General features: G+C 35.4%; 1 protein-coding gene across 1 annotated transcript in view; it reads left to right on the top strand.

The window, feature by feature from the left end:
• LOC118747216 (heparan sulfate 2-O-sulfotransferase pipe-like) overlaps positions 1–14,839 on the top strand; it is a 32,481-nt gene extending 17,642 nt beyond the window's left edge. Inside the window, exons 4-9 of the mRNA XM_036481205.1 lie at positions 3,423–3,985; positions 5,856–6,010; positions 9,914–10,071; positions 12,656–13,443; positions 14,307–14,461; positions 14,525–14,839. Coding sequence (XP_036337098.1) covers positions 3,423–3,985; positions 5,856–6,010; positions 9,914–10,071; positions 12,656–13,443; positions 14,307–14,461; positions 14,525–14,763 — 2,058 coding nt within the window. The 3' untranslated portion in view covers positions 14,764–14,839. The remainder of the gene's footprint in view (positions 1–3,422; positions 3,986–5,855; positions 6,011–9,913; positions 10,072–12,655; positions 13,444–14,306; positions 14,462–14,524) is intronic.
• The last annotated feature ends 591 nt before the right edge of the window (positions 14,840–15,430 follow it).

Genomic DNA, 15,430 nt, shown 5'->3' with positions numbered 1-15,430 from the left:
ATATCCATATTTACTTTATATGAATGCTTGTAAATACTCACCGTTGGTAGTTCTATGGCATCTTGAATATCGCGTGTCATTGTCTCCAAAGTTGCTTCTTTTTGCGTCGTTGTCTTCACTGTTGCTGTGGCTTTGCCGCAAACTTTTCCGGTTGAATGATCGGCAATGCATTTTTTGTTTAGTTTTGCGCTTGCAAAATTGTGCAAACATAAATATGCGTCGTACAGGTAAAATATAAGTTTGTGCATTGATATGCTGAAGCTTGTGTCATTGAATATTTTATTACTAATATAAAATGCTGGGACTACAAATATGCAGTTGTAAAAAGCTATTAAAAAGGTTATCTTAAAATTTATACTACTTAATACATATGTATGTATGTCCATCCATATTTACCATGATTCAATAATAGTTACAAGGTTCGATAAACTGACAGTTGTCTCTCTCGCTCCGCTCCCTTAGCAGTGGCACCGTGTTGCTTCTTTGCAATTTTACATGGAAACAGTGTAGCTTTGGTGTGAAATAAAAGTATAAGCTTTTGTGCAATATGTTTATTTGTATATGCATATGAAGCATATTTAACTGATGAAAACATAAGCATTGGACGTTTACATCAATCTCATAGTAGTCTTATTTTAATTTTGAGTCATTTTGCAGTTTTTATACAGCTAAATAGCACATAAATTACGTAATTCACGTAGATATATCAATATTACGTTCAACATTTCGTTTAAAATGCCAGATTTCCTGCAAAAACATTAGAATTTACAAAAGGAAATTCACTACTAATTGCCTAATTTGCGTACTTTTCTACTACTATTTTCGCAACAAGGGATTGCATTCTTGCCCTTTCTATGTCCTTCGTAAATGCAACCTTTTGTAAGGGAATGTCAAACTGCAGCTGTCAATAATTATCTAACCTTGTATTATGGAATCATGCATATTTACAAGGAATGCACGTATTTAGGTAAATAATGAAATAAGGAAATGAATTCTGATGGCCGCTGTAGCCCAGTGGTTAGAGGAGCGTGCTCAACCAATTTTTATAATAGGTCCATTCCTTATCTTTTCTGACTAAAATCTGAAAAGTGTCAAAATGCAAGAGCGTAAGCAAAATGCGCTCACTAAAAGAGAATAACAGGAAAAAGTAAAGGAACGTAAAAAACCAAATTTTTAGTCCAAAGAATGGCAACAACAAAACTAATGTCAAATAAGAATAGAAATGTATGTACAAAACACATTCACACAAGCAAAAGCACAATAAACACTTACTACATCATTAATTTTTTGTCTCCTTCCATTTTCAATTCACTTTTTTTTTATTTTTTATATATATTCTCACTTTTCGTGTATTCTTTAATTTCGTTCAGTGGCGGATCCAGCGGGGGGTTTTCGGGGGTTAAACTACGTGTCAGTCCTTGACGGACCCACGGGGGTGTTTAAATGCATATGCGCCATATTAAAACACCGCCCGTGGGTGCGCTACTGACTGACACGTAGTTTAACCTCCAAAAACCACCCGCTGGATCCGCCACTGATTTCCGTTAACTTAAATTCAGTTGAATTTCACACTTTTCAAGATATTGGCCGCAAAAATTCTTCTGACTAAAGGTTTGTTCCACACAAGGTTTGTTTACATCCGATAGCGAATTTTGTAAAATACAAAAATGGAAAATAGCACTAAAGGTTCAGAAATGTAGGTACTTGCTAATTTTATTAGCTATATAAGATATATACACATACAATTATTGTTTAGAACTGATTTTTTGATTCCGCGCACGAAAAGTGGTTTTTTTGCGTTCCTCACGCTCTGGGCACTTTTGGCACGGGTTGACACTCTTTTGACACTTGTGAGAGAGTAACTTATTTTTAGGCTCTAATTACCGAAACAACCCGGAAAGCGTGTGGAACAAACTTTAAATCTGACTACTTCGGACTGAAGAGAGTCACAGTTGCTCTCTCATTTCTGCTGTCATTTTCAAGTAAGGAAACGCTTTTTGAACTAAATATGACTTCGGACTATTTCTGGGATATAAGAAACGTAACTACATAATATTAAGTTCAGACGGAAATTTTATTGAGTCAATTCATCTTTTAATTGAGCTACCGCTCGATTAGCTACAGCCATGGAAAAGTTGGTACAATCGTACTTTTATTTATTTTGAAAGTACATTCGGTACAAACCCGCCATTTAAGTAGTTATTCTCTGTTCTCTTAAGCTTCTCGGCGGTAATAATGGTGTAGCTGAGTTCTAGAATTTTATCTCTGAGCATATTCCTTAAAATTGTGTTTCGAAAAAAATCAAATTTGTTTTGTGTAAAATAAAATATATTCCTAAACATAATCTGTAAACTGAGCGGCTATATGCCGATAATCGAGCGCAATTGTTTAAACTCTGGATGACTACATTTCAAATAAAAATCTTCCTTAATGTTATGTTTGTACTAAATGGTCCAGAAATTAAGTAATTTTAAGCAAGACAACGTCTTTTGGAAGCTTCGGCATCTTTGAAAAGTGGGTCCTTGTACTAATAATTTCATAAATAATTTGCTCATTCACGTTCGAGGATTTTGATGTGTACGACCCAGAATTGGGCAAAAAAATTTGGTGGGTACCACGAAGCACCTACTTAGGTCAAATTAATTTCTAAGTTTGCTTTAATTTTTTTACACTTTGTTTAAACTAAGTAATGATTGAATATCGTTTTCCGGCCATATGCGGTTAAATTTTGGTATAAGTACAACATACAGTGAGTGAGACAAATAAGACATACATACATACTATCTTTGAAATATCCGGACTAAATATTTTGTTTTGCAAAAATTTTTAAGTACCAACAACATAAAAGAGGTAAGTATTGCTCTTTAATTGTTTAAACATAAACCTTTTGGCGTAATGTGAACAGTTGTGAATAAATTAAAAAAAAAAGACGACTCAAATACCAGCTAATGAAATCTTTTTGGCAATTCTTAAAAAATACTGAATGCAAAGTTAATTGCGTAAGCTTCTACCTGATTGGGGAAAATGTTGCGCTTGGATTAATTTCTTTTTATTGCTGCTTGAACTTAACTATTACTATAAATCAAAGCCTGATCTTTTTCTCTATACTACTAAGTATGTGCTATACGGTACCTAAAAGGTGAAAAGGTGCCAAGTCCACTTTTTTTCAAAATTTAGTTTTTGATGCAGATGGATAATGCCAAACTCCAGCGATTTTTCGTCTCTCCTGAATAATTTCAAAAAAATGGACTTGGCACCTTTTCCCCTTTAGGTAACGATATATGTATGTATGTAAATTATTATCATCATATCAGTGGTAGGAATGCATACATAATTATACACTCCCAAACATACATACATACATATGTAGTACAAATTGTAAGTCTTCCATTCCGTTTGTCTTCACTTCGTTACTGTGACAGCTACAATATCTAACACCAGAAAGTGTCAATACAACAACAAAAGCACAAGTAGGAATTGTCGTATTCAATCGTGTACCCAAAGTGGGTAGTCAAACATTGATGGGCCTCTTGAGATTCCTTGGCAAACGTAATGGATTCGAAGCGCGTCGCGATAAACCCTCCTTAATGGAGACTGTACTGGTCACACCTGCTTTTGAATTAGCGCTAGCCGATGAGATAATGGAGAAAGGAGCACCAACATCATATTCAAAACATGTGGCATTCATAGATTTTGGCCGCTTAGATTTGCCATGGCCCATTTATATAAATCTTGTGCGTCATCCGGTAGAACGTTTAATTAGTTGGTTTTACTATGTGCGAGCGCCTTGGTACATTGTGGAGCGTAAACAGAATTTCCCCAAACAATATAAGGTACCGAGCATAGCGTGGTTGAAGAAAACTTTCGACACATGCATTTTGGAACATGATGCGGAGTGTATTTTTGAGCAGGGCGACGATCGAGGTCTGGGTGATCATCGCCGTCAAATGCTATTCTTTTGTGGGCAAAATAAAGAATTGTGTATGTGAGTAAATTGTTTAAATAGAAGTATTTCTGTGGATAAATAAATGGGCTTGGCTATTGTAAAAGGAGGCCAAGGAATACATGAATATAGAACATCAAAAAAAAAAAAAAAATTGTAACCGCCGATCATTCAAGCCTTCTTTCGAAAAGTTTAAGGCAGCACAAATGTAGCAAATTTATTTTAGCCATTAATTTAAAGAGTTTACACGAGGGTACAGCAATAAGTTCATGACTTCTCGATTGCTTGATAACATTGAAAATTGAAAAAACTTGCTTTATGGTGTTTTATGACCAAAGTTTTAAAGTGATGTGTGTTTGTAGTAAATATGTAGCAGACAAGGCCTTATAGGCATTAAGCCGAGCTTCATCGGACAAGTTAAAACGTAGGAACCCAAGTGCCTAACCATCAATCTAGTAAAAGCTGAACAGTCTTAGTGGAGGCGCTGAGATGAGTACCTCGTCGTACTCAATGCAGCTGTGACAGAAGTGGTCAGGCGAGGCAGTGGCACACACACCAGAATCGAGAGATCGGATTTTTCCAGCCAAAGGCGATCCATAAACCGTCTTCGGTCCGTCCTCGGCTAGTATGAGCTCGCAGTAGAACATGTCCGGGTTTTCCTACAGCGTTAGCTGAGTTGACCCGAGCCCATATTTCCAAGAGAAGTCCACAATTAGTCCATTTTATCTTTTCTTGGCGATTTTATTTATCTCTAGGGTGCCGCCTTTGGCCAGTTCATCATCCACATAGTTTCCTGTAATAGGTATTTGTATGCCATAGCGTCAAGTTAATATACTCACGAGACCGATATTGAATTAGGGCCTTCCGCAACAAGCTTTGAGCGTTCCGTAAGTGAGCCTAGGGGTCTTATTGACACCTGGCTATCTAAGTAGATGCTAAACTCCCTTTCTGTTATCGTGCACAATAGCAGCCAATCCAGTGCCAATAGCAGCAACTTCCGCCAGAGTAACATTACCGACCCTTCCGAAAAGTTTCGACCCAACCGTGTAAAAGTTCACCGGTGCATGCATTCAACCCCAGTCCTCCGCCCGTTCATCCCTTAATGGGATCTGTGAGGAAAAGGAGCTAGCTGGTGCCAGGCTAGTCAGGCAGTGATCCGCATTGTCAGGGATGAAATCCAAGCCAATCCAAATGATTGCCAATATTGCTGCTGTTGCTTTACCTGTGACTCGACAGGCGATATTATAAGCTTAACTTTAATTGTCCGACTGATTGAAATGAGGGCAGCTCGTGGTGTCGATCCAACATATTAACTAACGTAGTCTTCTCCAGTGCATGCCACCAGACGAGGACTTCATAGAGTCAGGAAATAACGTTGGCCTCATCTCTTGCCTATTGTCCCTATGCAGCTGTATAGAGCCCTAGAAGCATTCCTTGCACTCTCCTCGATATTAGGCCTCCTATCAGGAATCAAGCCCAGTCACTAGGTTGAAGTACCTTTGAGTTAAGCCGTAGAGCGTATGCAAAAATATGCGCGTCACTGAAACTGCCACATCCTCCGCATGCATACCTGTATCCTTGAAACGGCATAAATATATAATGGCTGCTAGTATGCCAACATACTGGATGGGTTCAAGGAAGAACAATATACGACCGCATTTGGCCAAAAAAAAGTTTTGAGGGCAAGCAAAGATTTAATAAGTATTGGACACAGTGCACAGAGGTCAAAGTAAGCTATGTTGAAAAATGAATCGTTGTTAAACAACAGTCTTTCATTGAAAAGTCATGAACTTATTGATCCAGACACGTAAACCTCATAGTCGAAAATATAGATTTTCTTAAAATTTCAAACAGGGAATGAGTATTTTATATGTATCAGAAATTGCATCTATTTTTGCTTATGTATATTTAGGCCATTCAATTCCTACAAGGCAATGCAACAGGCAAAACGAAATGTTGAAAATCATTATGCAGTAATTGGTACTTGGGAGGAGACTAATATTACACTGACAGTGCTGGAGCATTACATACCGAGGTTCTTTGCCGGAGCAACAGAGACTTATTACAGTAATAAACGACATTTGATAATATTTTGTCTGAACATTTATTTAACCTTAAGCAGGGGTCACACGATTTGTACATTTCGGCGGTCACATAGAGTGGTGTTGTCTAAAAGTTTGCATGAGTTCAACTTAACAAAAAAAAAAAACCAACTCTGTTACTGTTAAAATGTACAAAACCTGTAAAAATGTACTAATCGTGTGATCCCTACTTTAGAATGGCAAAAGAACGAATGGAAAATAATATTGGGCGCGTTTCTTTATTAATTCCAAACGTTCGGAATAAAGTTTTATGTTTACTTATTCGTTAGAACGTTCCGGATAATATCGTACCGGTTAATCGAAACGCATTCATTTTATTCCGTATCTAGTACGGAATATATAGAATATTCTGCTGAACAGCTGTTATGTACATAGTTACAAATGTAAACAAGTAAGTTTTTGCAAATTGTTTTACGAAACAACCGTTAGCAAATTAAATTAAATATTAATAACCACCAAAAGGTTATTTTCTAGCTGGTTCCTAAGAACTTCATTCTCTTCTGTTTCTTTATTCCCATTATTCCAGATAAACTACGACTATTTTATTCTAGATCCGGAATGAATAAAGAAACGCGCCCAGTGTTAAAGATTTATGCTTGAAACGCATTGAAGACGATGGGCTACGGGCGCCAGCTGTCAAATTGTTTTAACACGTACTCTTATGTAGATAATTACTGTGGTTATGGCCAGTGTTGTCGCTGTGCAACTAAAGGGGCAATTTGACCCTTTTTAAGGGCCAATACCCTTTGACCCGACTTTTTTTTTTGAAAATTTAGATTTTTTGACTATTTTCCAAAATTATGTGCGCGACTTTTGTCCCTTTTCAGAGATCTTTCCAGGAAATGTTAACAAAACCATGCTATTAAAAATTGTTTCCTCTTGTAAGTACGAAAAAATGCATCACTTAAAACTTTTAAGGGAAATGTAACTCTTCTCGAATTATGTGTATGTTTGCAATCCTGTTTTGTGAAAAGCTTGTCCCACTATTTTATTTTTAAATTTAACAGATTTATTTTTTTACTAGTAAAGAAAAGCAAAAATAAAATGGTACCCCTTTTTTCATCAATGACCCCTTTTTTGGGACTTTCTGAAAACTATCAATGGCAACACTGGTTGTGGCTATATTAGATTTAATTATGTATTTATTTATATTTTTCGAGCTACAGATAAGTTTTTTCCTTTACTTTTATGCCAAATTCATAAAAAATTCATGTTGTCGATGCCACGTTCAAAAAATGTTCAAATGTCGCCATCGACAAAACGTTGAAGATAAAAAATTGGCAGCTGTGACCCGTGGATCGCCGTTTTCAATGTCTTTGAAGTATAAATTTTACCCTAATCGAACTGCCATTCTAGTTTTAATGAAAACTAAGCAGGGTATCATACATGCATACATACCTACAGATTTGGATTATTTCAAGACTTAATTTGGGATAACATGTTATCATAAATACATAAGTAATTAATCATTATTTATGATTTTTAATTTTTTCCCCTTAAAAGTAATAGAAATTATTCTACCTTATCCTGAGTTTCGTCCGAAAAAAATTTACCCGAAAATTTATCATCCGCCCATAGTAAATACATGGAAACCAAAAGTGAAAATGGTTTGACTCGCAAAAAGGTTTTTTTTTTAAGTTAAAACTTTTGTGAACAATTTTAGCTACATAAAATTTTACAATTTAGAGGCCAAATTGCACTATAGGAAAGCTAAAATGACACAAAAACGCCGACACACATCAACCTAATTATGGCTCGCACTTCACGGATCTATATACGGTTTTTCGAGATTAGATATTTTCACTTTAAGTTTGCATTAGGAATGAAAATAATTTAAAATTTAAGGGCTCTATACAGCTATCAAAAAAAAAAGAATCGAAAAATTAATATACTTAAAACGACACACAAGAAATGGAAAGGAAATTTTCTTCTATTAAAATTGATTAAATTAGTTTACAGCTCTCAAGAAAAATATGCTCGTATATTTATTGCTTCAAGAAAATTTATGGCAAAAGCAAAAGGCTTTGAGACATATTTCTTGTGATTTTTCCAGGGCACTGCAGATAGCCCTTGTAACAGGGGAAAATTTGAAAAAAAACATCGTCGTACACGGCGTATGAGTAACATTCTTTCCTGGTCATATTACATACGAAAAATCGTAACTCATTTTCATCTAACCATTCACAACTTTTTTTTTTTTATGTATCCATCGAGTTTCTTCGATAGTAGCTTGATTTTTTTTGGCAAAAGAGCTAAAGGCTGTTTTTTGTTCGCGCATTTTCTTCAAGACAAACAAATGACCGAAAATCAGACAAAAAAATGACCGAAAATCAACGATAAGTCCTAGCAACTTAAAATTTGCACTTCACTACTAAAATTTAATGGGCTACAAAATTGCATACTCAGAATATTTCTAAGAAATCTAATTTAAAAGCTAAAAAATGTTGATGAAACTTTTTTTGAATTTTGTGAATTTTTGTACAATGTGTGACTTAGATGTTTTTTTTGTTATATAATTAGCTATGTATACTTTCATAAAAAATAATAAGCATTAAGTAATCGAAAGGGGAATAGCCATAGATTGCTCAAATATCTCTTCCCTATTTACATATATTTTTGCCTCTGTATCTACAGCTTATATTTTTCATATCCATGCATTTTTTAGGGAATTAGTATTTTTTTTTTTAATTTTACTAAATTCAAGTTGGAATTGTTTTATTAAAAAAACTTAACATATCATTATAAAATAATTTTGACAAGACAAGATGTCTGCAATATAGCGAGAGGCTCCGTTTTGACAGAATAAACTATATCCATAGATCATAGAAAATAAGGACGTTCTTTGTGATAATGAAAGTGCTGCACCCTTTGTACAAAAATAGTTTTTAGGTCAGAGTACAATTTTTAAATTAATTAAGAAATTCGGGTCATAATCGGTATAATTATGAAAAATCGGGACACTCATACGTTCCGCTTTAAAAAAAATATTCAGCGGGACAATGTTCTCAAAATCGGTACTGTACCGCTAAAATCGATACGAATGCACACCGTAGCAGCAATAGGAGTCATAAACTTATACTAATTAGCTTTTCTCCAAATATTGAACAAAAAATAGTTATTCAAAATTATTATCGTCGCTATACTTATTGTCCTAAATACTTGTATGTATGTATGTATGCATATACCTTTGCATATGCAAATAAAAATGTGTTTTCTATAAAACTTTTATTCTAAATTGCAATGATAACACTGTGCGACAGTCGAGCAAAAAAAAGACACGAGTGCGGTATGGCGAACACGATAGATGAAAAGCTCTAGAACATTGAACCACCTGGCGTTTTTTCCAGAGACCGTAACAGCTACAACTTTTATTAAAAGTAATATCGCTCTTTAACAATTATTTTTTGACTTTTATTTAATTACTCCTTAAATAACAGTTATTTTTGATTTTTATTTTATAAATCCAAAATAACAATTATTTTTGATTTTTTATCTAAATAATATGCAACTAACAGTTAGTTTTGATTTTAAAATTATATGTCTTAGATTACAGTTATGGTAGACTTTTATTTATAAGAGTCATAAATAAAACTCAGTCAGTGACTTTTACTTTTAAAAGTCATCAATATACTCAATTACTACCGTTTATTTTTTTGAACAGTTTTATGCGCGATTTTAAAAAAAATTTAGATCAATTTGGAACTAAATTAGGAAAACTTTAATGCACTGTAAAAAATAAATTGGGACTTTTATAATTGCATATCGCATTCGTGTATTTTTTATTCGTCTCATTTTGTTGCACAGTGTGACCTTTTCGTTAATTAGTGGCTTTTTTATGCGATTATTTTTGTTTTATTTGAAATTTCAGAGCCTGAAAATCGTCTGCATCAAGTTAATAGAAATTCTATCAAACCAAGTGTTTCGCAGCAAGTTCGTGAAATATTACATAAAAATCTAACTAATGAAATTGAATTTTATAATTTTTGTAAACAACGTCTTTATAAGCAATATATTGCTATTAAATTACCGAGACATTAAATATTATGTAATTATCGTATGTATTTAGTATAAAATATCATATATTTGTATATTTGTGCATATCGCAAATTTGTTGCAAGACCACACAGCAAAAAACTAATTACTCACTTAAAGAGACAATATTTTATAATTATATAGTTTTAAAAATAAATAGATGACTTCAAATTTAGCTTGTGTTAAAGTTTTATATATGTGACCTGGTCTACGGAAAGGGGGCTTAGGTGTCAAAAAATCAATTTTCACTTTTTGGTTGATTCGGATGGAAGATGGGATGATTTTCACTTTTAACAGCTTTTTCACAGAAAACTTTTTTCGCACGTAAGCTCCCTTTTCGTAGACCAGGTCACATATTGTTAAAATGACAACTGCTTCAATATGGACGCCAGGCAAGTGGCATGCTGCTATTTCGCCTAAAAACTTTAACTCTCGATCAGAGCGTCTTGATTACGAGCCATTTAAAAAGGTTTATGGTCGGACTGAAAGCGTTTTTTAAAGCTTCTCATTTTACATTCTGGGAAGTTTTCAATGCTCTAACCAATCGAATAAAATGTTTACAGGTGGGATGTAATCAAATAGAAACAAGAGCTACCGCGGCCGATAAGATCTTTAGTATCTCTATGACAGTTCTTAACACTGACGGCTCAAAATAATATCCACCTCCCGAATAGATGGAAATAAGTTATCGATAGACGAATTTCTGATACCTACGGCTTCGACTATGGAAGAACTGAGGTATGGACGTCTTACAGCTCAACCAGCCACCGACGTAAAACCGTAGACCGTGTCAGCTGACACGACCTATCTTATGGAATTATCGTGTTAATGAAATCTCATCACTGCATAACGGTGATGTTGTCATTGCTTCTCTCTCTGTCCAACAATAGCAATTTCATATGTTGATGCGGACGGCAAGTACGGAATGGCGCTCCGTCGGTGGCTGGTTGAGCTTTTAGTCTTCTCAATGCCGGACAATCACCCAGAATGTGCTCCGACATCTCCTCCTCTACAAGACAAACTCGTCAATACGTCTTTGTGGATAGAAAAATTCGGTGCATATGAGAGCGCTGGTGGCTCTATGCAAAATATTTGTACGTGAAACGGCCTCACACTTCGGAGCCTAGCTTGTCCCACGTTCCTACATGATAAGACCTTAGCTTTGCCAAAGCCTTTTTTGCGAATTTTGTAGAGTTCGCTTTACAGCCTTTTCAACTGTAAGATGCAGTGGCTCGAGTTCCAGAAATACCTCCAGCAATGCAAACACACGCCAGACAACGAATCTTGATGAGGGACTACCTCACCGTCATCACAGGATGGCTGGAAGCTCAAGCCACTGCCCGATAGGTTACTATTGCTCGTACTGTCATGATCTACATCCACCCTAGATACTTCACTCCCGTGGCGACGCCGACCCCGACCACATCTAAGGTTAAGTTCCTTATCCCCTTGAGAGTTGTTTTTGTTGTTGTTGTAGCGGCTTGAGAGTTCGAAGACGACAATAGCTGTCTTAGAGGTATTAATATTTAAACCGACATCTACGCCCCTGCTTTTTGCTAAGATGTAAGTATGTATGTACATCGCTGTCCATATTGGCCCCGTCTATGCCCGTCGCTATCAGCATCTGCCTCCATTATACAAGTATTTTAGATGAAAAGCGTATCTTTAAAACCCTGATCATGCCAGGAATTTTAATAAAGAAAGCATGCATTCTTTACATAAAAAAATCGTAGAAAGTACTCTAGTTTTTAATATAAATTTTGCTCGATTAAAGCTAGTACTTGTTTTTTGAGTTAAGCGGAATTTCCTCTACACATTCAAATAACAGAAAAGCTGTGTCATTTAATGCCGAGTGTGAATCGGGTATTGTGTCTGTCTGGCAGCAAATGAAAGATATTCATTGGTAAGGAAATAATTCAAGCGAATAAAATTTTGTAGAATTTAGTTATTTTTACCAAGAAAAAATTTATATTTTTTAGAGTTTCCAAACAGTTATGGCTCTTAACTGCAGTTAAACTTTTGGTGCAAATATGCTATAAGGCCGGTAATTCATGCTTGAGTGTTCTTTGAACATTTTAGAAGAGAATTTGAAAACAACCATAGGCTCTCATTTTTATAATGCTGCATTATCTTAAATGCTTACATTTTACAATTTCACTTTTGTGTGTAACTCTTTGGCTTTTAAAATATTTCATACAATGGGTCGTATGAATAAAAACTAAGCTATTGCTTTTTATAAAAATTTCAAACCTTTTACTTAATTTATTTATTATTGAAATAACTTTGATTAAAAGGGGTGAAATTTTAAGAAAAAGCAATTGCTTTAAATTTTATTCATACGGCTCAATGATTTTCCTTGCAAATTTTTCTACTAAAATGTTTGCAAGTAAAATCTTTCAATGTAGTGCGCTATCATTTTGTTTACCCATAGTCCTTACATCTTTCTGTGTTCATCATATATGTACGTAGATATGTATAATGGTGGTAAACCTGTAAACGGTTATGGTTCAAATTAATTAAATGCCTCGAAATCAATGCAAAACTTCATTCTCGCCATTCAATCACTCCCCACTAACAGCGTAGACCACGTATTCGTCATAATGAAGTTCACGCACAAAGCAACAATGAGAATATTGAAGAGCAACGCGAGCAGAGGCATAGTCCTCCGCATCATCATCGACAACGTCATCATCAGCATCGTCGTCAGCAAAATGGAGAGAATGCTCGCAATAATGACGAATATGAAGAATCGCTCGACGATGCATATGAAAATGATGAAAGTCATGAAGATACTCCAGAGTGGGGTATTAGCGCTGACGAATTGAATAATACAAAGAAGGCTGACATAGATATGATATTCTTTAATCGGGTAGCCAAAGTGGGTAGTCAATCTTTAATGGAACTTATGTCACATTTGGGTCGACTCCACGGTTATAAAGCATCACGCGATGCTGGCAAGCGTTACGAAACGGTGCTGTTGGCACCACATCTCCAGCGTGAATTGGCAGTCGAGATTTTAGGAAAGCAAAAACCACATGCCTACTCTCAACATTTGGCCTATTTGAATTTTACGCGCTTTCACTTACCCAGACCCATTTATATTAATTTGGTTCGACATCCTATCGATCGTGTCATTAGTTGGCATTATTATATTCGAGCCGAATGGTATTACATAGATATGAAGGCTAAGTTGGGTGATATGGCACCACCACGACCTTCGGACGAATTCATGAATATGGATATAGATACATGCATAAAAACCAAAAGTATATTATGTACATTCAATCAGGATGAGGCAACAAATGAATCCGGTGATCATCGCCGGCAAACACTATTCTTTTGCGGACAAAATAAAAAATTGTGTATGTAAGTAGCATAGTTAGGCATTTTTTCTTTTGTATTCAAATACATAGCATACCTACGATTGTACGGATGTATGTAGGTGGCAGCACATTCATTTGCATAGCAAAAAGAGTTAGTGTGTACATTAGTAGGGGTCGGACAACATTACAAAAAAAAAAAAAAACAATCTCTGAACTTGCATCAGCATTCGAAGGCCTACAATAGAGGCGTCCAGAAATACTAACTGCATTTAAAATCATAAAGTTTTGCTTGTAAAATGTTTGACTATCGACGTCTTGCTGCAGTGGCTATTGTTAGGGGTACGACAAAGGTAGTACGATTTTCTATAAAGTTAATCTAATCAAGTATTTCTTAAACAGACTAATTTGGGTGCCTGGTCACAGTGACATTGCGAAAAATTGCATGGCTGATGACTTTGCAAGGAAGTGCACTCTTGAAACAGTAGCACCGGATAGGTGTGGCCTCATGTAAGCTCAGCGAGCAGTCGGTAAAAATCGTACATATGCAATTGCAAGATCTTTCTAAAATTTCACTATCACTGACTAATTACACCAGTTTACAAATTTAGGAAAATTTGGCGATCTGTGATATTTAGTAACCATTTCTTTACAACAGATTTGTTAAAAAATGTATAACCACTAACCATATAGTGGTAGTGAAACCAATTTGTCACTACCACTATGCACTTTATATATTTTTTTGCGACCCACTCTAATGTACACACACGCATAGTGCATATGTATTTGTGCTAGCGCTTACCTACACACCTACATATGTATGTATGTATGTATTAATTGTATGAAGTTTATGCGGAAAACGTTAATTTTAAATTGATCATTGTTCTTCTATTCGCTTTTGAAAAAAAGGCCCTTCAATTCCGTTACGGCAATGCAAAAAGCCAAACGAACGGTCGAACAAGAATATGCCGTTGTTGGAACGTGGGAAGATACAAACATAACGCTAACAGTGCTTGAACACTATATACCGAAATATTTCAAACATGCAAAAGTCGTGTACCACAGTAAGAAACAAAAATGAATTTGGCACCTAACAAACATAAAATTTTTTTTTCAAAACATTACAGTGGGTAAAGAACGCTTATCGTCTGTGAATAAGAATCCGGCAAAGCGACCAGTTAGCCAGGAAACGCGTGACATCCTTAGCAAAAATTTCACCAACGAAATTGAATTCTATGAATTTTGCAAGCAACGTTTATATCTACAATACAGCGCGATAAGTAAATTCAACAAAATCGACAATGATGACTATGTTCTATTGCCGCATTATAATAATAATGATGAAATATATAATGAGGATTATTAAATATGTATGTACTATAAGGTGATTCAATAAGACCGCAGATGTTCGTAATAGGGCGATTGTTTCATGCGCTGTGTGGCAACTGACACCCTTCCTGTTTAAGCCATGTGTATATTGTCCAAGTCCATGTCATCTAATTTAGGCCATGCAAAGTTCGTTTCGTTTGTTCGTTAACCGTAACAGAGGCGGAGTCCGCCCAAAAATAACACCAAACAGTGACTAGCTTTAAGTGCATAGTTTTTTCTTGCAGTGTACGCCAATTAGGTGAAAATGTGCCTTAACGCGTTGTTCAACTGAGTATTGGTCCATGACTAAGTTTGCCAAAGTCTGTTGTGCCAATTTTCTACAAAAAATAGAAATAAAAACATAAACTTTCTTATCGCAAATAATTGCTGTCAGAGATCTGCATTCACCTTGAGTCACCCTATTTTTAATATAATTTGTATTAAATTTGATTTGTATTAAATTTTTGTATACACACTTATAAGTACAAGTATTAAATAAATTATAAATTAAAAAAAAAACATGTGTAGTATTTTCTATTACTTTTCTGGAACTCTACTCCGCTTGCTCCTCCTCCTCCTCCTCCTGCTCCTTCCGCTCGCACGTATGTAGATGCTTTCTGCCGCTCGGTTTCGACTTTACTTCCACAAGCAATAACTTTGTTTTT

This window comes from Rhagoletis pomonella, unplaced genomic scaffold (genome assembly GCF_013731165.1).
Source record: "Rhagoletis pomonella isolate Grant_MI unplaced genomic scaffold, Rhpom_1.0 Rhpom_scaffold_00011, whole genome shotgun sequence".
In the NCBI taxonomy this organism is placed as follows: Eukaryota; Metazoa; Arthropoda; class Insecta; order Diptera; family Tephritidae; genus Rhagoletis; species Rhagoletis pomonella.
This window is presented reverse-complemented; position numbering and strand designations above follow the sequence as displayed.